General features: G+C 42.1%; 1 protein-coding gene across 1 annotated transcript in view; it reads left to right on the forward strand.

Annotated features, from left to right (window-relative positions):
• The window catches only part of ENOX1 (ecto-NOX disulfide-thiol exchanger 1), a 260,495-nt gene that overhangs the window by 184,192 nt on the left and 53,286 nt on the right, over positions 1-23,017 (forward strand). Inside the window, exon 11 of the mRNA XM_006884564.1 lies at positions 6,705-6,761. Within this exon, the coding sequence (XP_006884626.1) occupies positions 6,705-6,761 (57 nt within the window). The remainder of the gene's footprint in view (positions 1-6,704; positions 6,762-23,017) is intronic.

Below are 23,017 nucleotides of genomic sequence, written 5' to 3' on the forward strand. Positions count from 1 at the left end.
TGACTGTGGTGAGATGATATCTCATAATTGTTTTGATTTGCATCTCTCTTAGAGCTAGGGATTTTTCATTTCTTCATGTGCTTGTTTGCCATCTGAATGTCTTCTTTGGTGAAGTGTCCATAGCCTGTTCCCATTTTTCATTTGTGTTGTTTACCTTTATCTTCTTGTGATGTGGCCAGATTTCTTGACATAGATAAGAGAACAAGTCTAGCATTATATCCATTTGTTGAACATCTCATTATTTCATCAGCTATTGAAACATTTGCTTTCAGTGTAGCTTTGACTTCTTACTTGAAACTATAAGTTTCGGATACTGACATGATTGAACCAGTTGCTTTTAATACGGTAACTCACTATTGCCTTCCATCTTCCTTCAGTTTTTTGTACTCATTATTTTGCCCATAGAATCCTTCAATATTGCAAGTCAAAGACTTTATCTTTTTCTTTCTTCAGTTCTTTCAATGTGAGAAGTGTCAACCGTGTTCTTGCAGGTCTTTGAATATTTAATTATAATAATTTGCTTGGTTTTATTACATTTGCCTTTGAAATCTGCTCAACTCTTTTACTTCATCATTTCTTCCTTTCACTTTTTAGTTTCTCTACTTTCAGGAGCAAATTCCAGAGTCTCTTCTGACACCCATTTTGGTCTTTTCTTTCTTTACTGTGTTTTATATAACCTTTTGCTTTCTTCATGGATGATGTATTTGATGTCATTCCACAACTCCTCTCATCTTCAGTCATTAATGGTCACAGCATAAAATCTATTCTTGAGACAGTTTCTGCATTCAGGTATGATATATGCAAAATTGTGCTTTGTCTTCCTGGACTTGTGTTAATTATCTTAAACATTAATTTGAACATGCATATGAGCAATTGATGGTCTGCTCCACAGCTGGCCCAGGCCTTGTTCTGAGAATGATACTGAGCTTGTCCAGTCACTCTCCACAGATGTAGTCAGTTTGTTTCTTACATATTCCATCCAGCAAGATGCAAGTGTGTAGTCATTGTTTGTGTTGTTGATATTTCCAGTGAATAGGTCATTGGTCTTATGTAAATATGTTATGTGATCTCTCTCATGCTATTACCATAGCCATATTTTCCAACTATTGTTCTTTTTTATTTCCAACTTCTACATCACAGTCACCAGTATTTCTCAGTGCATCTTGATTGCATGTTTGCTTGATTTTAAACTGAAGATTTTTGTCAAAATCTTTATCTTTGGCACTATTAGTTGATGCCTAAGTTTGAATAATAAGGATTCTAACCTGTTCTTCCTTGTAGGTATGTGGGTATTTTCATACCATTCACAGAGTTATAATTCAGAAAAAGATCTTGACATGTTCTTTTTGACAATTATAATGCCAACCCTCTTCAATTCCTCAATCCTGGCATAATAGATTATATTGTAGACTATATTATTTAATGATCCAAAATGATAATACCAGTCTATTTCCAGCCACTCATTGTCTAGAATATTAGCCAACAAACATTTCTTCTCTTTTTTTTTACCATTTTTAAGTTTTCTAGATTTGTACCTTGTACATTTTACATTCAGATTACTAATGGATGTTTGTAGCTGTTTTCTTCTCCTTTTAATGAGTCAAGGCCAACCAGCAAATTAAGGTCCTGAAATGCTTTTCTCTCTCCACATCATTAAGGTAGATTCTCCTTTGAAGAGACAACTTCTCTCTAATTGTAAGTGCTTCCAACCTGAGGGGCCCATTTCAGCAGCAGTGTTTTGCTGCCATATGAAGATTATTACTGGCTTACTTCTTCACAGTAAACCAACAGGTCGGCCTGCCTCAGATTGTGTAGTCTTGACCCGCTGGTTAAGCCCGTCCACTATGGGTGACACTTCTGGCATTTGAAATACTGGTGTCATAGATTCTATCATCACAGCAGCATGAAAGCCCTGGTGAGACAACAGACTGACAGATGACCTGACTCAAATTCACAGGGACCTAATATATTCTTGTTGCTGTTGAGTGCCATCGAGTCAGTTTTCTGACTTATTTCAACCCCTTGTGCTAGAATAGAACTACTTTAGTGTAGGGTATTTTGTTGCCAGTGATCTTTATGGAATAGATTATCAGGGCTACCTTCCATAAGCTGCTGGTTAGGTTTGAATCACCAACCTTCCAGTCAACATCCAAGCACTTCACTTTGTACTGCTGGTGCTCTTTGACTTACTGTCTGTTGTTCTTGTGGTTGCCATCAAGCACCTAGTCAGAGCTGACTCATAGCCCACCCTCCAGTGGATTTTCAAAGGCCTTAAATCATACAGGAGGCAATTGCCCATCTTGCTCCCACGGAACACATGGTAGATTCAAATTACTATCTGAAAGACCTGAAGTTGCTGCCTCATATTCCTTTTATATCATTAAAAGCTCTTTAGCAAAATAGAACTTATTTGGCCTATATTTATTCATTACCAAACAGATACATCTCTCAGGTCCTATGTTTTATGTTCCCTCTCTCCCCGACTTTTTAACTTCAGATAACTTGAGCTGACTTTAGATAACTTTTAATTGAATAGGGAAGAGTGAATTTCTCTTGTCTCTAAATGACTTCTCTTGATTTTAAATTCAAGTACCAGTCATTAAACTGTATTCAGAGATTTTCAAAAAGTTCTTAATTTTATTACTTGTTCTGCCACATTCTTCAAGAGCAAAGTGCACACACACACACACACACACACACACAGAGATACTGAGAGAGCACCACTTTCCACTCTGTTTTGCTTTTGAAAAAAAATAGGAAAGCATGGAGAGGATAACAAACAGCTAAAGTCATTACAATCTAGGAAATAGAACTGAGAAGAAATTTTAAAGTTTCAGTGCCAACTTAAATGGAGTCTTTCTAAGCAGTGACACTGAGAACAATCTAAGAGGACCAGTGACACCCAGCCACCATTTGGTTTCTTTTGTCCCCTGCCTCCCAGCTGATTTGTCACCTTCCTCCCCCCTAGTGGTCATTGCAGCTGGGATTGTGTAACTCTGTTCCTTCTACACTTCTGCAGTCAGCCACCTACACACGGATTTAACCCTCACCTCACCCTCCATTGTTGAGTTAGGGGACTCTCTTTGGATTTGAGTAACTACTTCTGTGACATCCCTGGGACAATTAATGAATGTATTCATCTGCTAACCAGACGATGGAAGGTGAGAGTTTACCCAGAAGTACCTCAGAAGAAAGACTTAATAATCTGTGTGGGAAAAGGTCTGTCATCGTAAACCCAATAGAGCGTAGTTCTACACATGAGGTCCTGGAGGTGGAAAACTGTTGTGTAAACACTTCTTCAATCCTTGCGTGGATATAGCCCAAACAAATGGCCTCATGCCTGGGGATTCTGAGCTGCTATTTAGTCTCTGGCACTATTGACCTATATGATCATCTTATAGATTAAGGATATGTTTACCATTTTAACTTTCACATCAGAGGGTTTCAGGGATACATGCAGACTGAGGTACTCTTCGCCTTGAAGTCAAAAGATTGTTTTCTTCAGTGTGACTGTTAGATGAGTGAAAAAGATCATTCTGCTCCCTGACTCCACGGAGGACAGGCTCATTGCTCTGGCCTTCAACCGTGTCCCTAGCCTGTCTGTTTTATTAATATACACCTTCTCTGTGTCCAAAGGTAGCACCTCACTGGTGGTTCAGATTCACCAGCAGCTTCAAGAGAGAATAGTGGACAATCAGTTTACAGCCATGCTTCTGGTGCTGAGAGTGTTGACTGTGGAGTCAAGCAAACAAAAGCTGTGAAAAATCTCAATCTCTTTACCATCCACCCTGACACTGCCAATTGGCTCAGTGGTGAGAATCTTTGTCTTCTTGACGTTGAGCCTCAATCCATATTGGAGGCTGCAGTCCTTGAGCCTCTGCAGCAAGCACTTTAGGTCCTCCTCAGTTTCATCAAGCAGGGTTGTGTCATCTGCATAACACAGATTGTTGATAGATCTTCCACCAGTCTTGACCCCACATTTCTCCTCATAGAGCCCAGCCTCCCGGATAATCTGTTCTGCATATAGGTTGAAAAGGTATGGAGATAGGATGCATCCCTGGCAGTGTCAGGGTGGATGGTAAAGAGATTGAGATTTTTCACAGCTTTTGTTTGCTTGACTCCACAGTCAACACTCTCGGCACCAGAAGCCAGGAAATTAAAAGGTGTATTGCAATGGGAAAGTCTGATGTTGGGGACCTCTCCAAAGTACTGAAGAGCAATGGAGTCTCTCTGGAGACTAAGGTGCATCTGATACAGACCATGGTCTTTGCAATCACTTGTTATGCATCAGAGAGCTGGACAGTGACCAAGGAGGATAGAAGGAGAATTGATGCCTTTGAGCTGTGGTGCTGGAGAAGAGTATTGAGGGTACCATGGACTGCAAGGAAAACAGATTCATCCTGGAAAGGGTCAAACCAGGCGGCTCCTTGGAGGCAAGGATTCTGAGGCTCCATCTGACATACTTTGGACATGTTGTAAGGAGGGACCATCCTTGGAGAGGGATATCATGGTAGGGTGGAGAGACAGTGCAGGAGGGGAAGGCCCTCTATGAGGTGGATTGATTTAGTGACTGGGGCAATTGGGATGGGTATATCTGAGATGGTGCGATTGGCACAGGACAGAGCAGAGTTTAGGGCTGTTGTACATAGGGTGGCTATGAGTCGCAAGCAACTTGACGGCAAATAACAACAACAACAACACGGCTGCTGCTAGTTCACAAACTCAGCTGTCATGAGACAAGATAGATGATGGCATGGGACATTGCGTATTGTGCTGCTAACCCAAAGATCAGCCATTCTTATCCACCAGCTACACCACTGGCGAAAGAAAGGCAGGCTTCTCCTGTGAAAGTATCTGGCCTTGGAATCTGGTGAAGGGTCACTGTGAGTCAGAGGCGACTCAGTGGCATTGGGTTATTTTGTTCTGTTTATGAGGAAGAAAGAAAATGGTAGTCCAGTAATGGAAAGCCTGCCTTCCATGTGGGAAACTCAAGTTTGAGTCCCAGCTACTGTGTCACCTGGGAAGTCACCAACCCATCTCCTGGTGTGAGGACAAGTAGATGGCATACAAAGAAGGGGCCAAGTTCAAGGGTAATTGGCAATGGGAAGACTGGAGAGAGAGTAAGTAGCAAGTTTATAGGTGGACCAGGCTTTGACTAAATAGTCCTTTACCCTTGCTGAAAATAAGCAGCCCTTCTGAGATAACCCTACACTCCCTCGCTGAAGTATAGGGCTTTTTGTAAGAGGAGCCGAGAATGCTGGTAAAGAAGGAGAAGATTAGGAATACCTAAGATTATAGGAAAGTAGAGTTTTGTTGTAAAAGTCTGTTTGTGCCCTGTTGTAATAGCCATTTGTGTCCCACTGGTGCACATCACCTGCGCTCCCTTGCCTTTGATATATGTGCAAACATCAGTGACAGTGGCCCTCAAGGACGATGGGGCAGAATTCTTTCTACTTAAAGTGGGAGTAATATAAAAGATTTCCGTGTCACCGTGGCAGAGTGCTTGTTTGCTAACTGAAAGGTCTATCTGAAAGCTACTGGCTGCTTCATGAGAGGAGAATGTGGCTATTTGCTTCAATAAGGATTACAGAAACCCTATGGGGCAACTCTAGTCTGCCCTATGGGATCACTGTGAATCTGAATTGACGCTATAGCTATGAGGTTTTTTATTTGAGAGTAACATGAAAAAGTGACTTTGGTCCATAAGCAGCTGCCGGTACTCAGCTTCCCACACAGCCATTTCTTAGATAAAGCCCTTCTCTGGATATAACAAGGGTATATATGCCTTTCTTGCTGAGTGTGTAAAATTATCTTTAAAAGCTAAAGATGCCTTTAATATGCACAAATAGCCTGAAACAACCAGTGTTCCAAATCAAACATAATGTGATGTACGTGCATTTCTTTTCTTTTGAACAGTAAGTACGGCCGTCTAAGGAATGATGCTGCCCAAGCATCATAAGCCAGGGAGAAATACTGGCCAAGAGCCAGGAGACCTGCCCACTTTTCCACCTCTCTCTGTACTGTCACATATTTGCATTGAGACTGAGTTGAGTTAGAACCAATTAAAGTATTCCTGAAATTTTTTGGTGCCTAATTACTTCTAAGACTTCTGATATTCCCTGTTCAGAATCTCATTTGAGAAATGACTTTTCTTCTAATACATCGGTGGCCTAAGAAATGTCCTCCCAATGTGAAAAGATGCAAATAATCTTCTCCCTTTAAGCTTCCAGAAACAATGCCAGTCACTCAAATGCGTTCTCAGGGAAGGCATGTACAGCAGCACTGCGACTTATTAAGAAACTGAGAATACATCATTCACCAATAATCGTTAGTACAACATCATTTAGCTGAGGGCAACTTGCAAACACTGCACAGTCTAAATTAATACCAATACGATGAGGAAATGAAACCATTTATTATTCTTAAGAACCGATTTTATACGTTTTATGCCTTTGGAACTGCTTTCTAATCTTATTACTTAAAAAATAATGACCAGGGCCAACTTCTTTTTTGCCAGCCATCAAGCTTCCTAAAATATGGTCACATTCTGGTCTCAGAAAGAAGCACCAGGATTATGTGCTCCGTCTGTTTGTCCTCGTAGGAAGTTTTCTGAAGTGCTACCTCAGCTAGAGTAAATAACGTGATGTGCACTTAATAGACATGCTTGCTTACTCACTTGTTTTCGTTTTCCTTAAACTTTGCAGCTTAAAGGTACCAAGGAATTGGTCGAGACCAATGGCCACAGCCATGAGGACACAAATGTAGGTACCACAAACTGGGTGTTTGCTTCTCTTATTTGATGTTGGGTTGGATGCGTGTGAGGGGTGACAGTTGAATTACAATATGAAGAAACGCAGGGGCCCTGTCTCTCAGGGACTGTGAAGGTTACTATGCGTGCCTCAGCAATAAAATATGACATATGGCGCTGCTCATGTTGGCTTAGTTCCCTCTCTGGGTGGCTCAAATCCTTTGCAAATGTCTACAACTGAAAGAGTACTCCATGGCTTAGCAGTAGGGTGTTTTGCTGCCAAACCAAAGGCACATGGTTCAAATCCACCAGACAGGCAGTCTCCTCCCAGGCGATTGAAAGCCCTCGAGAGACTCAGCTGTGTAGTTGGTTCCAACTCAGGGGTGATGAGAGGGTTTGAGAGAGGTGTCAGTGAGAGACAACTGAAAGATTTGTGGTTTGACACCACCTTGCCACATCATGGAAACAAGTCCTGGGAACCTGCTTTCCTATGGAGCAGAGTTATGCTTTGACACATGTGAGGTCACCAGGCATCAAAGTGGACCCAGTGGGTACAAAGCACTGTTCTTTTAAGGTTTAAATTACCAGATGTCAACCTAGAAGTACTTGACCAACTCCTATAATAAAAAAATTAACCTCATTAAAGTGGTTCGATATTTCCAAGACTGAAAATGAATGAGGTCCAGGACAAGCCTGTATTGAAAGTATTGTGCAGTGAACCTGTGAAGCCAGAACTCGAGTGCCTGCCTTGTTTTTCTAGGTCTCCCAAGTTCGCACCTTTGGCAGGGTGAAGTCTCATTATTCTCTGGCAGGTTCTGCCTTTTACAAGTTTTACAGAAGAGAGAGAGAGATGTTTTCCTGCCAATGAGATGGTAATGAAATACTTGACACACTGGAAAAGAGCAATTTCTTTCCCATAGAATAGCCAGGGCTGGACTGTTCTAACCCAAATAAAAGAACCTGATAGAGTACAATGGTCATTGCTGTTTGCTGCCTTGGAGTTGGCCTCTGGCTCGTGATGACCTTGTGCACAGTGGAACTACATGTTGTCCAGTCCTGCGCTATCCCCAGGTCAGAGGTTTATCAGACCATGTGATCAACTGATCTTTCATTGGCTGATTTTCAGAAGTAGCCCCTGATCTGGAAGCTCTGTTGAAGCCTGCTTTGCAGTGAGTAAGTCTCCATTGACACGTGGCTATGTGTGAGATAAATTGGTTGGGAATTGAGTCCAAGCTTCCCATGTGGAAGGCAAGAACCAAGAACCCAAACCGCCCGTGTCTCCATGAGAATAATTGGAAATTCAGTGCCCATATGAGGATAATGATTCAGAACCTCAGTGAGGACCTTGACTCCTCTTTATGTTTCTTGAATACCCACTTGTCAAAACTCAGTGAAGTACACTCTTTACCTAGGAGATTCTTTAGCCTCTGATGGAGTATTATATCATGAAGATCATTGTTTCTCCTGATATTTGATTGTTTTGTCTGGGGTTCTCTTTCTTTCTGATATCTGTATGTATTTGACAGCATCAGGTGTGGTAATGAATGCCTGATTAATTGAGAGCTGTGATAAATACACATTTCATGTGCACTCTTTTAATTATATACAGCAGAGGCCAACTTTAGAGCATGAGAAAACCTTCTTAATAACCACTGTTCTGTTTTTATTATTTTGGTTTTGTTTTAATAACCACTATTCTTATTAAGAAAGCCCTTTACATATGCTGTTTACTGAGCACCTGCTATGTGCATTGCACTGGGAAAGTCTGCAGTTAGGGACCTCTCCAAACTACTGAGGAGTAATGATGTCAGTTTGAGCACTAAGGTGTGTCTGATTCAGGCCATGGTCTTTCTGATCACTTGCTATACATCCAAGAGCTAAACAGTGAATAGGGATGACTGAAGTATTGATGCCTTTGAGGTGCCGTGTTGGAAAAGAATACTGAACATCCCATGGACTATCAAAAGAACAAACAAATACAGCTTGGAGAGGATGCATCCAGAATACTCTTGGGAACAGACATGATGAGATTTCACCTCACATACTCCAGGCATGTTGCGAGGAATGACTGTTCCTCGAAGAGGGTCATGATGCTTGAAAGGGTGGAGGGTTGGCAAAGGAGAGGAGGACCCTCAACCTGGTGGGTTGATATGATGACTCCTGCAATGGGCTCTTGTGTGTCGGGAAGTGTGAAGATAGGATAGGATAGGGTTCAGATCCGTTGTTCATAGGGTCGCTATGAGTTGTACTTGACTCAACAGCACCTAACAACAACTACAGCTGTGTGTGTAATACCCTGCTGGATGCTGTATATGTATGTGCATGTGGGGACGTGATGAAGGAATATGAAGAGCTTCTGATCAAGGTAAGGGCCAAAAAGACATATAGATGCTGTGTAGGTAAGTGTAGAGGAAACTGAGAAAGCTGGGATGGTAATATAGCTTGAACTCTGAACTTTGCCACTTATTACCTGTGTCTTAACCTCTCTGAGCTTCACTTTATTCACTTGTAAAAAGACCACAAAGCATATCGCAAAGGTACAACATGTTACGGGAGTGAAAATCTTTCCTGTTATTCCTGAATTGTTTCCCACTCCTGTAGCTCATGTGATTCCTAGGAGAGCTGCCTCTTAGAGCTTTCTTGGGCATAATCTTTACAAAAGCAGACCCCCCAGGCCTTTCTTCCATAGCACTGCTGAGTGGTCCAAGCCTTTAGGTTAATAGTTGAGCAGAAGCCATTTGTGAGAGAACTAGGAGTCTGTGAAAACACCAGGATGTTATTAGTATGACTTTGTCCTAGATATTCAAGAAAAGTGCCCTAGATCTATGGGATTTGGGTTGTTTTTGAAAAATTACAACATTTAAAAAGGCTGGAGCCATTCATAGAGACACTATTGTAATATAAGTTGTTATTGCTGTGTACCGCTGAGTCAGAACTGACCCATAGCTGACCCTCCAGTGGGCTTTCAGAGACAGTTAATCACACAGGAAGAGGTTGCCCATTCATTTTTTGTGAAGCATCTGGTGGATTTGAACCGTGTGGATTCAGGACAGTAGCACTAGTTCTTACCACTACACCACCAGAACTTCCTTGTCTTTCCTCCATTTTGTTACCCCTGTTCTTACCCTAAAATGTTTTATCTTGGTCCTTTCTTCCCAGAACACATTGATACCATTCACTCAGCAAATCCTTTGAACACTGGCTTTTCCTCTCTACTCAGCATCAGCAACACCCCTCTCCACCCTCCACTCAACTCCCCATGCTTGTGACCTCGTCTGCCTTGGTCTAAAGCTCTGCTGAGATCTCTCCAGCACGGGCGACCTTGCTAGTATTTGAAATACTGATGGCATAGCATCTCATGTTTCACATGGTGTTTAAATGACAGACATGTGGTACTTACAGAAAGGTACATTTTCTTAATTAGAAAAAGTGAAGGGAGATAATCTCTGAGGTCTTTTGTGTCTACTCAATAAACATGGTTAGCTCTCTCTAGAGTCTGTGATGTGATGTTTGAAAACAACACAGAGAACTGAGGAGTAGAGATGAGGTTCAGACCAAGTAAAAGAGATAAGTGCCCCTGCCTCACTGAAATGAGGAGAGCTCTGAGATAAGAGATCTGGAAGGCCCTGCCCGTGGAGACTGCCACCCTTGCTGGCCACAGAGCTAGGCTCCTTATTACAATCTCTGCCCAATTTTTCAGTCTCCTGGTAGGTCTTCTGATAGGACACTCTCTTGTGCTTCTCTTTCATGTCTGTAATTTCATGTCTTCCTGACAGTTGTTCTAGTTTTTCTGCTAGCCTCATGTAGTAGAAAAGAAACACCATCAGTTGTATGAACCACACGTCAGAGTGCTGGCTAAAACATCTTGTGATGCTATTTCTAACTGCTAGAATGAACTCTTTGTCTCATCTGAAATTTCTCCACAACACAGTCATGGTCGAGGGAGATGGTGCTTTGAAACAGACAGAGAGGGTGGGATTCCTCTTTGACCTTGAACTCACTGGGGGAGGGGCAGGGCAAGTCATTGCACCTTTCTGAACATCTCATCTGAAAGTCTGGTAAGGGAAACCAGGCACCTGCGCACCTGGCCCAGAGTACAATGCGACACACGTTCATTCCCTGTGCCTGCGTCTGTAGTTTGATACAGCAGGCAGTGCAGGGCAGGATGACTATTCGTGCGGATCACATGGTTTGAAGCCTCTGGCCCAGAGGTTATGGGCTGAGCTGTATGGATTTAGTCTCAATGTAATTATTCCCACGCAGGTGTAGGGGTTTTATATACTATCATTTAATAATAACGATCATACAGAGGCTTGCTGCTGGCTTAGCCGGGTATTCTTGTGAGGGTTGGCAATTGCTTTTTAAAAACAATATATCTGATTATAGAGTAAAAAAGGAAAGCTGCGTGAAGTATGAAAACTACAGAGAATATCTTTACTTACTTGTCATCAAGTCAATTCTAATTCTATGGGATAGAGTAGGACATCCTCCACAGGAGTCCCCTGGCTGTAATCTTTACAAATGATTTCAAAATCAGAGGTGTGTGTGTCAAGGTTGTATATATTGACCTTACTTGTTCAATCTGTATGCTGACTTTAGGAATGCAACAAGCTTGACTTTGTGAAGAGGAACGTAGATTTTGGGACCAATTAGCAACCTGTGAGGTGCAGATGGCACAACCTTGCTTCCTTGAAAACAAAGTTGAAGCATCACTGATGAAGATCACAGACTACGGGCTTCACTATGGCTTATACCTCGACATAAAGAAAGCAAAATCCTCACCATTAGACCAATAAGCAATACTATGATAAATGGATCTGGACAAAAAGACAGGGTAATGATGCACAAAGTCCAGTGGTGATTAATTTTATAAATCATAATGCATGAGAATTATTGTATGAAACACAATGGATACAAACTTTCTAAGCAAACCAATTTTTAAAAAGGAAAAAAATACTATGATAAATGGAAAAACATTGAAATTGTCAAAGATTGAACTTTTACTTGGATGCACAGTCAATGCCCATGAAAACAGTAATCAAGAAAACAATGCACTGCATTGAGAAAATCTGTTACAAAAGACCTCAATAAAATGTTAAAGAGCAAAGATGTCACTCTGAAGACTAAGGTGCTCCTAACCCAAGCCATGTGAATTGACTTGCTCACACCTATCAAGAAGTACAACATATGCATGCAAAAGCTGGATAATGGCTAGGAAGGAATGAAGAAGAATTAACTGATGCTTTTCACTAATAGTGTTGACAAAGAATCCTAAATATGCTGTCATTTTCCAGAAGGACAAGCAAACCTGCCCTGTACGAACGGCAGCCGGAAAACTCACTAGAGGTGAAGATGGCAGGACTTCTTGATCTCGTATGTTTTGGGCATGTTATCTGAAGAGACCAGTCCCTGGATAAGGACTTGCATGGAGAGAGTCATCAAAAAAAAAAAAAAAGAAGATCTTTAATGGGGTGGATTGTGATAGTGGCTGAGACAATTAACTTAACCATAGAAATGGGTGTTGAAGCCAGCATCATTTTGTCTGGTGTATGTAGAGGAGGACCTGACTCAATGAGACCTGACAACACCACAATACTCATTACCACGTCTTTCTTCTACAGAGTAGCTGGTGGGTTTGAACTCACAGCTCTCAGCAGTCAGATGTCTAACCACGGCACTGCCAGCACTTCCCTGAGGGCAAAGAAAATAATCTAGAGTCTCACTACCCTTCAAGATAGCCACTATTAACTTTTTATATTAGTTTTTTTCCAATCAAATTCATTTGTATAACCAGAAGGAAATACCTGTAAATCAATGTTACCATTTTCTCTTCAGTTTCATACTTTCTCGTTATGTAATGAGGTTTTTTTTACCTCGTCAGCAAATATTCCTCAAAGACGTGGCTCCTAATGGCTACACAATGTAGATAGGAAATAATTGAACCATGCTCCTAGGTGTTGAGCACTTAACTTCCCATATTTTACTATTATAAACAATGCTGTAGTTAACGTGCCCATAAATCTTGGTCTGCACCTTTCATATCTGTTTCTGGAGGATTCTAGATATTAATAGCTGTGTAATGAAGGCTGGTGAGAAGCAGCAGGCCCCTGGGATCGCATGGCGTTCAGAATGGTGGTGCAGCAGATGCCCCTCTGTGTGGCACCTGTCAGCTCTTCTGAAGGTTCCATTACAAGGCATGCCAAGTCTTATAGTCTTCTAGCTCTTTTTTTGATGTCTCAGAAGTCTCCTACTTAATTGGATATTGGTGGCTTATTGGTAAAAAATTGTGCTTCCAACCCATGGGTGTGTAGTTTGAATCCACTAGCTGTTCCTTGGGAGAAAGATGGGCAGTCTCCTTCCATGCAATTTACTGCCTCTGAAAACCTACTGCAGGGGTTTGCTATGAGTCAGTTCTGACTCAGTGGTATATAACAACAACAACAAGCCACACCTACATTGTGTCTGTTACTGTGGAGTCTGTAGGAAGTGTCCCTATTAACCCACGCCTCCCTGGTAGTTGGAATCCACCAGTGGCTCCTCAGGAGAAGAATGGCCATTTACAGCCTTCAAAGCGCCACGGAGGATCAGCCGTTAGTCAGTTCTGACTTGTCAGCAGTGAGTGGGAGGAGGAAGTTTATTACATTTTATTGTTTTACACCATATTGAGCAATACAGCTGACCAATACCATGTCTAGTATACTTCAGATCCCCAAATAGATCATGTTAAGGTGTTTAAGTATGATGAGGAAGTGGAGAGGACCAGAGAGGATGGGAGAAGTGCAGGAACAAGTCAGAGGGACCAGATAAAGTGGTGGCTGCAGCCTGCGTCGTATAGAAGGATGATCACACCTACGAGTGTCACCACAATACTTCTCTCATCTTCAAGTCTTTTCTCGGAAACCTGCTATCCTGTGCCCTGTATTGGCACAATTCCACACTGAGGCTTTAAAAAAAAAGTCATTGAATTTAATTTGTGATGCTGAAGGTTACCACTGTCAAAGAGAACACCCTTCCCACCCAGCAGTAAAATACAAAAACAAAAGAATAAAAGACTTCCAGTTTTTCATGTTGCCTCCTTCAGAAAATAAATTTTCAGAGCTGAGTTTCAGTCTGTCAGAGTGAAGGTGTGAGGACTATGTGGCAGAGAGACTTGGAGAAGAACATCCTTCAGATTTAGTGCCCCCAGCAAAAAGCTATTGTAACCATGTGTATCATTGATGGATGTTGGAACCTCACCGAGTGCCACAGCTTTTGCCCAGTTTTAGAATGTGACTTTCAACCTTCATGAAAGTTAAGCATGAAAGACAAGAGTGCATATTAATGCCCAAAACACAGTGGGAAAAAAAGCAAAATCCTGCCAGAAAATGGGTTCGTAGTCTCAGTTTCCTGAGAAATTCAGGCTCTACCTTTTCCTCCAACAAGAGCTTGCTACCTGGTCTTGAAAAACAGCTGTTGTCGAGTTAACCCTGACTGCCAGGGCCCCGGTGTATCCTTGCAGAACTACACCCCATAGGGTTTTCAACGGCTGGTTTTTCAGAAGTAGATCACAAGGCCCTTCATCTCTAGTATCTCTTGGTGGATTCAAACCTCCATCCCTTTGGTTAGCATGTTGCCTGATGTTTTTGTTGTTGTGTATCATCGAGTCAGAACTGACCCATAGCTGACCTTCCAGCGGGTTTTCAGAGGCAGTTAATCACACGAGAGGAGATTGTCCATCTTTCTCCCACAGAGCCAGCTGGTGAATTTGAACTGTGAGCCATTGGAATTACAGCATAGTTCAGACTTACAGCAACATCATGCAGAAGGACAAAGCACTGCCTAGTCTTGTATCCTCCTCACAGTCATTGCAACGTTTGCACTCATTACTGCAGCCACTGTTCAATCCACCTTGTTGAAGATCTTCCTCTCCTTCACTGACCCTCCACTTTACTAAAGCATGATGTCTTTTTCCAGGGCTTTGTCCCTCCTGATAATGTGTTCAACGTCTTGCCATCCTTGCCTCTAAGGAGCATTCTGTTTATACTTCCTCCAAAGCAGACTTCTTTGTTCCTTGAGCAGTCCATGGCAAATCACTGCAATCTGGAATTGACTAAGATTCTCTATCAAGATGTGCTGATAATTACCAGTGATTGGAATGCAAAAGTTGGAAACAAAGATGAAGACTCAGTAGTTGCAAAATATGGCCGTGCTGATAAGAAGCAAAAAAATGCCAGAGATCCTGGCTTGATAGAATTCTGTGAGACCAGTGACTTATCAGAGCTGTGTTTTTCCAACATCACAATAGACAGGAATACACAGGAGCCTGCCTGCATGAAATACACAAGATTCATATTGATTCTTTTGGCAGAGAGATGATAGAGAAGTTCGATATCACATGTCTGGTCTTTGAGGCCCTCAATCCTAAACTTGGAGAGGAACAGACAAGGCAGTAAGGGGCCTCTGTAAGAAAAGGATTGGTGTCTGCCCACCCCACTTCTGGGGCCCATCAAAGGGAAGATACACACCTGGTCCAGTGAGGACTGAGTCCAGCAGACCTTGAGTGTCGGTCTGCAGATGTCACGGTTCTTTCTGCTTCCTCCAGATCTTTTTTTCTTCACAGCCTTTCATTTCACACCACCTTCACTCTCCATGGGACCCCTCAGTTTGTTTTCAGCACAACCTGTCTTCTGTTTTTGTTCAATAAATCATCAGCCTTTCCTTGAGGAAGTGGCAACGTGTGATGCTCAGGAACAAATCTTGTGAGCCATAGGCCTGCTTTCCCCCCTGGCTCTGAGACGTTCTGCCTCTATATTCCTCTCCTCTAAAATAAGGTTGATGCTTGGACCTACCTCAGAGGGTTGCTGTGAGCATCGCTTAGCACTGTTGACAACAACGATACACTCCAGACATTATTGTATTCCAGCCACTGGCGTGCTGGGTGCTGTGCTGTGTTCAGGAACCCCTTTGGTGAGCAGTAACATCATGACCTCTGCCTACATGGGGCTAAGTCCTTGTTGTTTTGAGACTGATACCTTCTCACAATGTGTGGGACGAAGTCCCGCATTGATGGAAAGGATCTGTAGCCCAAAAGATGAACAGAAGCAGAAGTTTAAACAAGAGCCTCATGAAGACAATAGGGAAGACCAGGGAGATCCTTTAACCCAGGAAGTTTGCATTTCTGCCACCATGTCGTCCAAATTCATGCTCTGATAATAGTGAAAATAGTTGCATCACCTGCTTTTCTTCTTATCTCTAGATGTGACACGGGAGCCATTCCTAGATTTTGTTAATGTTACTAAAAATATCAAATATCTCCTGCAATGATGTCTACTCTCCTTAATTTCTTTACTGCCCATCTGCCGGTTACCATACCCTGATGACTCTGGATGCCAGAAGCTATGCCACTGGCATTTCAAACAGCAAGGTCGCCCAAAGTAGACAGGTTTCAGTGGAGCTTCCAAACGGAGACAAACTAGGAAGAAAAGCCTGTTGATCCCTTTGTCAAAATGAGGCAGTGGGTACCTTGTGGATCGCAACAGAACATTTCCCGACACTTACTTTGGGAACATCCTCAAGAGGACCCTTGACGGAAGATCATTGGTAAGATGCATTGCCACAGCAGACACCATGTTATACCAAGGCCTCCTGAGTCAGAATCAACTCAACAAAATGATCTCCTGTCTCCTAAGCACACCAGACACCTGAAAGGAGGAGGCATTATAGTACTGGCTGGTGCTAGGCCAGAATTGGGTAGGTCTGGCCAACATTGAGAAGAACAAGAATCCCACAACTTAACTGTGCTCATGCAAAACCTAGACCTAGACCTAGAAGCTCTTGTTTGAACAGAACAAGGGAACACTGCATGGTTTAAAACCAGGAAGAGTGTGCACCAGGGATGTATCCTTTCTCTATACCTATTCAGTTTGTATGCTGAGCAAATAATTTGTGAAGCTGGACTCTATGAAAAGGAATGTAACATCAGGATTGGAGGAACACTCATCAACAACCTACATTATGCAGATGACACAACCTTGCTTGCTGAATTTGAGGGGGACTTAAAACGCCTCCTGTAGAAGATGAAGGACAACCACCTGCAATATGGATTATGTCTCAGTATCACAAAGACAAAAATCCTCACCACTGAGCCAATGGGTAACATTATAAGAGATGAAAAATTATTGAAGTTGTCAACTGTTTCATCCTACTTGGATCGGCAATCAATGTCATAGGTACCAGGAGTCAGGAGATCAGGAAAAGTGTTCCGTTGGAAAAGTCTATTGTCAGGGATCTCTCCAAAGTTCCAGAGAGTAATGATATCAGTCTGAAGATTAAGGTGTGCCTGATTCAGGCCCTGGGGTTTGTTTTGTTTTGTTTTGTTTTCATTCACTTGCTATGCATTTGAGAACTGGACAATGAATAAGGAAGACAGAAGAATTGATGGCTTTGGAGTTGTGGTGTTGGAGAAGTATAACAAGTATCTCATGGCCTGCCAAAAGAACAAACATAGGTCTTGGAGAGAGTGCAGCCAGAGTACTCCTCAGAGGCAAAGACAGTGAAGTATCATCTCTCATACTTTGGGCATGTTGCTAGGAGAAGCTATTCCTTGGAGGTGGAAATCACTATTGGAAAGGTAGAGGGTCAGCAAAGGAGAGGAGATAAGATGAACTGCAAAAGTGGGCTCAAGTATGTCAGAGATGATAAGGCTGGCACAGGACAGGACAGGATTCATTGTTCATAGAGTCACTATGAGTTGTTCTCAACTCGATGGCACCTAACAACAGTCAGCTGGAACTCAAGTCTTCCTCACGTGTCCCTGCTCAGCACCAACTGGTTTCCCTGGGACAGCTCAGCAACACCACGGAAGGTAGAGGTCCTCTGCTCGTTTCTAGACCTCATCCACCACATTGCTTCATAGCTCGCCAATCTGTGGCATTTTTCTGGGGAAATATGTAGGAAGATGACAAAGAAGAAAGATCGGTGGAGAAGTGGAAAGGGGAGGAAGGAGAGGACAGAGAGAGAAAGACTAAAACAGAAGAGTTCTGTGGCTTTTCTTTCTCTACATTGCCCATAAGCTTTTCCCATTCAACCATGGCAGGAGTATGTAAAATGCCAGCCATCACCAGCACATGGCCGGTCTCCATGTTCAGCTGGTCGAGAAGCCCACATTCACTGAAGTCATGTGTGTGGTTGGCATGACCACACAGACCCGATATAAAGTTTATCCAGAATGAAGCCACTTGCAGTCAAAACAAAAAGCTCTGATACTGATCTGCAAATAAAATAATTCTTTTTTTCCCTGCGGGGAAATAACAGGAGTTGGACTTGGAAATATATGTGTGTCAATTCTAGTCTCACCAATCTCAAATCTCTTTCCAGGCCTGAAGACGACACTCTCCCTCAGTCCTCCCCATCCACCTCCAGTCTCTTCCTTCCAGGGGGTCAATAAGTGGAATTCACCCTTGGCTGTGTGCTCACTGCTCAACAGCTGTAACTTTGCTTGCTTCCTCCTGGACCTGCCTTCCATGTCCAGAAAGCTGCTTCTCTAGGCAGGCTTGGTCACCTTTGCAAAGCCTCCAAGAACCTGGCATTGTCATCAAACCTCCAAGAAGGTTACCAACCTCCCACGTATGTTGTTGTTAGGTGCCGTTGAGCAAGTACCACTCATAGTGACCCTGTGAACAAAAGATCTAAACCCTGTTCTATCCCATGCAATCCTCATAACTTCCTGACACACAAAAGCCCATTGCCGCAGTCACCATGTCAGTCTGCCTTGTTGAAGGTCTTCCTCTCCTTCACCGACCCTCTACCCTTCCCAGCATCATGTCCTTCTCCAAGGAATAGCCCCTCCTAGCAACATGCCCCAAGTGTATAAGGTGAAGCCTCGTCATTCTTGCCTCCAAAGAGCACTCCAGCTGCACCCTCTCCAAGACGTGTTTATTTGTTCTCTTGGTCAAACATGGGATGTTCAGTGCTCTTCTCCAACATCACAGCTCAAAGGTATCAGTTGTTTTTCTGTCATCTTTGTTCATTGTCCAGTTCTCAAATGCATAGCAGGTGATCTGAAAGACTATGGCCTGAATCAAACGCACCTTAGTTCTCAAATTGACCTGATTACTCAATAATTTGGAGAGGTTCCTAACTACAGATTTCCCCAGTGCAGTGTGTCTTATTTCATGATGGCTGATACCAAGGATGTTAATTGTGAATCCAAGCAAGATGAAGCTGTTTATAGTTTCAATCTTCCTTCCATCCATCATGACATTGCTAATTGGTCGCATATTTGTTCCCATGCCCACAAAAGGTGATTGAACTGAATGTGGAAACTATCAAACAATTTCATTAATATCATATGCAAGCAAAATACTGCTGAAGATAATTCAAAAATGACTAGAACAGTACATAGACAGGGAACTGCCATAAGGTTAAGCAGGATTTAGAAGAGGCTGTGGTACCGGGGATATCATTGCTGATGTTAGATGGATCCTGGCTGAAAGTGAGGAATATGAGCAGAATGTCTATTAGTGCTTTTTGGACTATGCAAGGGCGTTTGACTGTGTAGATCATCACAAGTTGTGGCTAACGTTGAGAGGAACGGGAATCCCAGAGCACTTAATTGTGCTCATGTAGAACCTACACCTGGATCAGGAGGCTGTTGTGGAAACAGCGCGGGGAAACACTGCATGGTTTAAAATTAAGAAGGGAGTGTGTCAGGGTTGTATTCTCTCTCCATACCTATTCAATATGCATGTTGAGCAAATTATCCAAGAAACTCGACTCTGTGAAGAGGAGTGTGGCATCAAGATTGGAGGGAGACTTACAGATAACATGAGTTATGCAGATGACACAACCTTGCTTGCTAAAAGTGAGGAGAACTTGAAGCACTTGTTGCAGAAGATCAAGGAATGCAGCCTTCCTTATGGACTGCATCTCAATGTCAAGAAAACAAAGATTCTTACCACTGTACCGATAGGCAGCATCCCACCTATAGACTAAATTTAATGTAGAATCTAGTGAAATATCAGAACTTCACAAAGGTAGACCTCTGTGGGAATACCCTCAGCTATGGGTTGAATTTTGTTCTTCCTAAAATAAACCATAATAATGTATTGTATCAAGTCAGAACCAATTCTCAGCATGGATTCAGAGGCTGCAAATTGTATGGAAAGAGATTGCCCATCTTGTGTCTTGTTGGCGTGAATATACAGACCTATTATAAAGAACCACATGCTTTTGGGGTATAAGCACAACTCCTTACCCACTAGGCCACCAGAGCTCCCTATATGTGTTGTAAATGTAAATTCCTTTCTTTGAGTATAATCCTGTCTGAGAATAAGTTATTCATTATGTTACTAAGATAATAATTAGTAGCGCTGATGGCTTGATATGTATTAAATATACATCTTTAATAAATATTAAAAAAGAAACAGAGTAAGTATAAAAAAAAGCACAGGTAGATTAATTTTGCCTGAAGAATGCCAATGAACCAGAAACAGAAGTTGAAAGAGTGAACACACAGAGAACAGTGTCTTCTAAAACCAGTTCCATGGATTCACAATTCTGTCCTCCTGAACGATGAGAAAATGCATTTATATTCATTCACATCTGTGATATTCCTGTTAGAGCAGCATGAAGCAGGCCACACCTCCACTGTGTTCCCAGCTGAGGTGGAGCAGAAATTGAACTTGGGAGTGAAAATCATTGCCCAGAGAAAAAGGCATGCACATATTTTGTGATATTTTAAAAGCAGATTCTATTTAGAAAGAAGGAGTGAGATGTACTCTTGAAACAGGACTTATTCCTGAGTGTTCAGTTCTTAGCTATGCAGATGTGGGAGCAGGGAGGTCTCTGTTTGACCCCTGTCACAGCACAGCCTGCTTATAAACATCCAGAGAGTCGTGAGAAGTTACAGACAATGCCTGATCACGTATACACAGCCATTCTCAGAAAACACTGCAGTTTCCCCAGGAAAGTCATTGGCCGTACAACACCTAATCATTTCTTTTACCAGATTTCTGTTCATTAAATTTCTTTTTTCCAATAAAAGCTTCCAAGCATCAGCCTTCCCGGTACTGATCCTGCCCTTGGAGGGGAGTGTGGTGGCTGTGACAAACCACAGCACCATTTTTTTTTATGTCAGCTCTCCCATTAGATTACAGAATGACTTTCTTCGTCTGGACAAGTTCCAGACTGTTCAGTGTATGCTGATGAGCCACTTATGTTTATGAGACTTTCAGAAACTAATTTGCACAGGCAATTTCTTTCCATGCCAACTTGGAGAAAGATGGCTTGAAACAACGAGAAAAGTTTGCAAGTACAATCTATGGAAAGTTCCAGTGCCTGCACAAGTGTACTTCCCTGCCTCTCTCTCCATGGATACTCCAGCACATACACGTAGCAAGCATGCACACATACATAGCCCTTCTCACATTATTCAGCATCTGGATTGTTCCTTACCATGCTAAAAACAATATTCAAATCAGCAGAGTTAAGAGCAGAAGACCTGTTGGGGCAGTATAGAGAATAGCTATTGGCCTGATACCTTGAATAAATGGCGTTAGTCAACAGATCTGGTTCCGTGAGAGGCAAAGTCATTAAAAATTCTAAATAATTAGATCTCTTATTGATAATTCTGCTTTCTTTCATCTGTCATGTCATCCTTATTGCCCACGATGCAAATCTCATCTGTTTTCAAGCCCAGGTCAATTTTCATTTCTTGGGGCTGTACTCCAGTGAGCTAGCCCAAATCAATTCCCACCTTCTCCAGAGTCCCCCATGATTTATCATCCTAACAAATGCTTTGAAAAACCCACTTGTTAGGGGACAGTCTCTCCAAGCTAAGCTAAGAGCACAGAGACCTCTTATGACATTTTCACTGCCTTCTGAGAATGCACAGGTCTTTCACATAAATCACAGAAGACTGGCGTCATCTTCTCAGTAAGGAAAGGGGTTCTGGAAAGGATCAGGGATGTGGACAAAGTGGAGGAGTCACCATTCCCTGAGGCGCAGAGCAGAGTCTCCACCCTGTATCTGCAGAGCAGTGGAGTCTGACTGCCAGGGACCCAGCTATATAGTTCCACTGCTTTCCAACTTCATGACTTTAAGGAAACCACTTCCTTTATCAGTTCCTCCCTTTTTCCATCTGTAAAATGGGATACAACCTGACATCTAGGAAACACTCAATAAAACCCAATATGTAATACTAGCACCATCCCATCCTTTGTGTAATTGACTTTTTCTTCATCAGAGGACCTCAAATTCGATACCTCCTAGCCGCCTAGTCATCAGGAATTCAAATCACTTAGTTCTTGCAATATTTCTTATGGAATGTGTAGACGAGTAGTGAGGAGAGAGAAAATTGGGTTCTTGCTTTATGTGGGTGTGGGAGGACTGTTTAATGTTTACCAAGGTCTCACAGTATGCCAGGAAAACGTGTGAAATTATTCTTCTTTTCATAATAATCAAACGCCTCTCCTTTCTATTAATCAGATGGCACCCCATCAATTCCCCGTGACCTAATTTACCACTATAAAGGTCAAAAAAACTCTTAAATTTTTATATTATCATTAGTAACGTAAACTCAGCAGGTGAAAATTATGATAGTGGGTGCTTTGTAGCAGAGAAAAATAAGAAATGTCATACTGAGAAATGGTCTGGGAAAATAACATGCCAAGAGCACCATAATACAATTAATCTTCAGCAGCAATAGAGTCAGCATCATACAAGATAAATCAGGCAGATGAATTCTGGATGCACATACATACATTTAAAAGAATTTCTCTTTAGTTTCTACTTTTGCTGCTCTGTTTTTCCTGGGTGAGGGTATTTTTCCTGTCAGTATATTTTCAGCTACAAAGGAGTATGGGGTTGCATCGATATAACACGATAGGTTGACTTTTTTTATGTAATGAAGAGAAATACACAACCTAATTTCAAGATCAAGTGTAGCTTTTCATTTGGTGCAGTTGAGAGTGGCATGGTGGGAAAAACAAAATTTTAAAATAAAATGCAGTGTAAGTTTAGTAATGAATGGAGTGATTGGAAAGCAAAGACTTTTCTTCATCTTGTTTAGATAATTTTTATTAATACGACTGTCACAACAACATGCCCAAGAAAGCTATGGGCTTTGGCACTTTGACACCAGAGTTTGTGTTTGGTGTCAGCTCTGGTGGGAGTGACAAAGTCAGATGCAGGCACCCACGATACCCTTAGTATTTGATGGGAAATACTGAGGGAATTGAACAGACTTGCCTGTCATTACTGAAAGTGTATATGGCATAATCCTATTATTTA

This window comes from Elephantulus edwardii, unplaced genomic scaffold (genome assembly GCF_000299155.1).
Source record: "Elephantulus edwardii isolate Elephantulus edwardi_28Jun2011 unplaced genomic scaffold, EleEdw1.0 scaffold00036, whole genome shotgun sequence".
In the NCBI taxonomy this organism is placed as follows: Eukaryota; Metazoa; Chordata; class Mammalia; order Macroscelidea; family Macroscelididae; genus Elephantulus; species Elephantulus edwardii.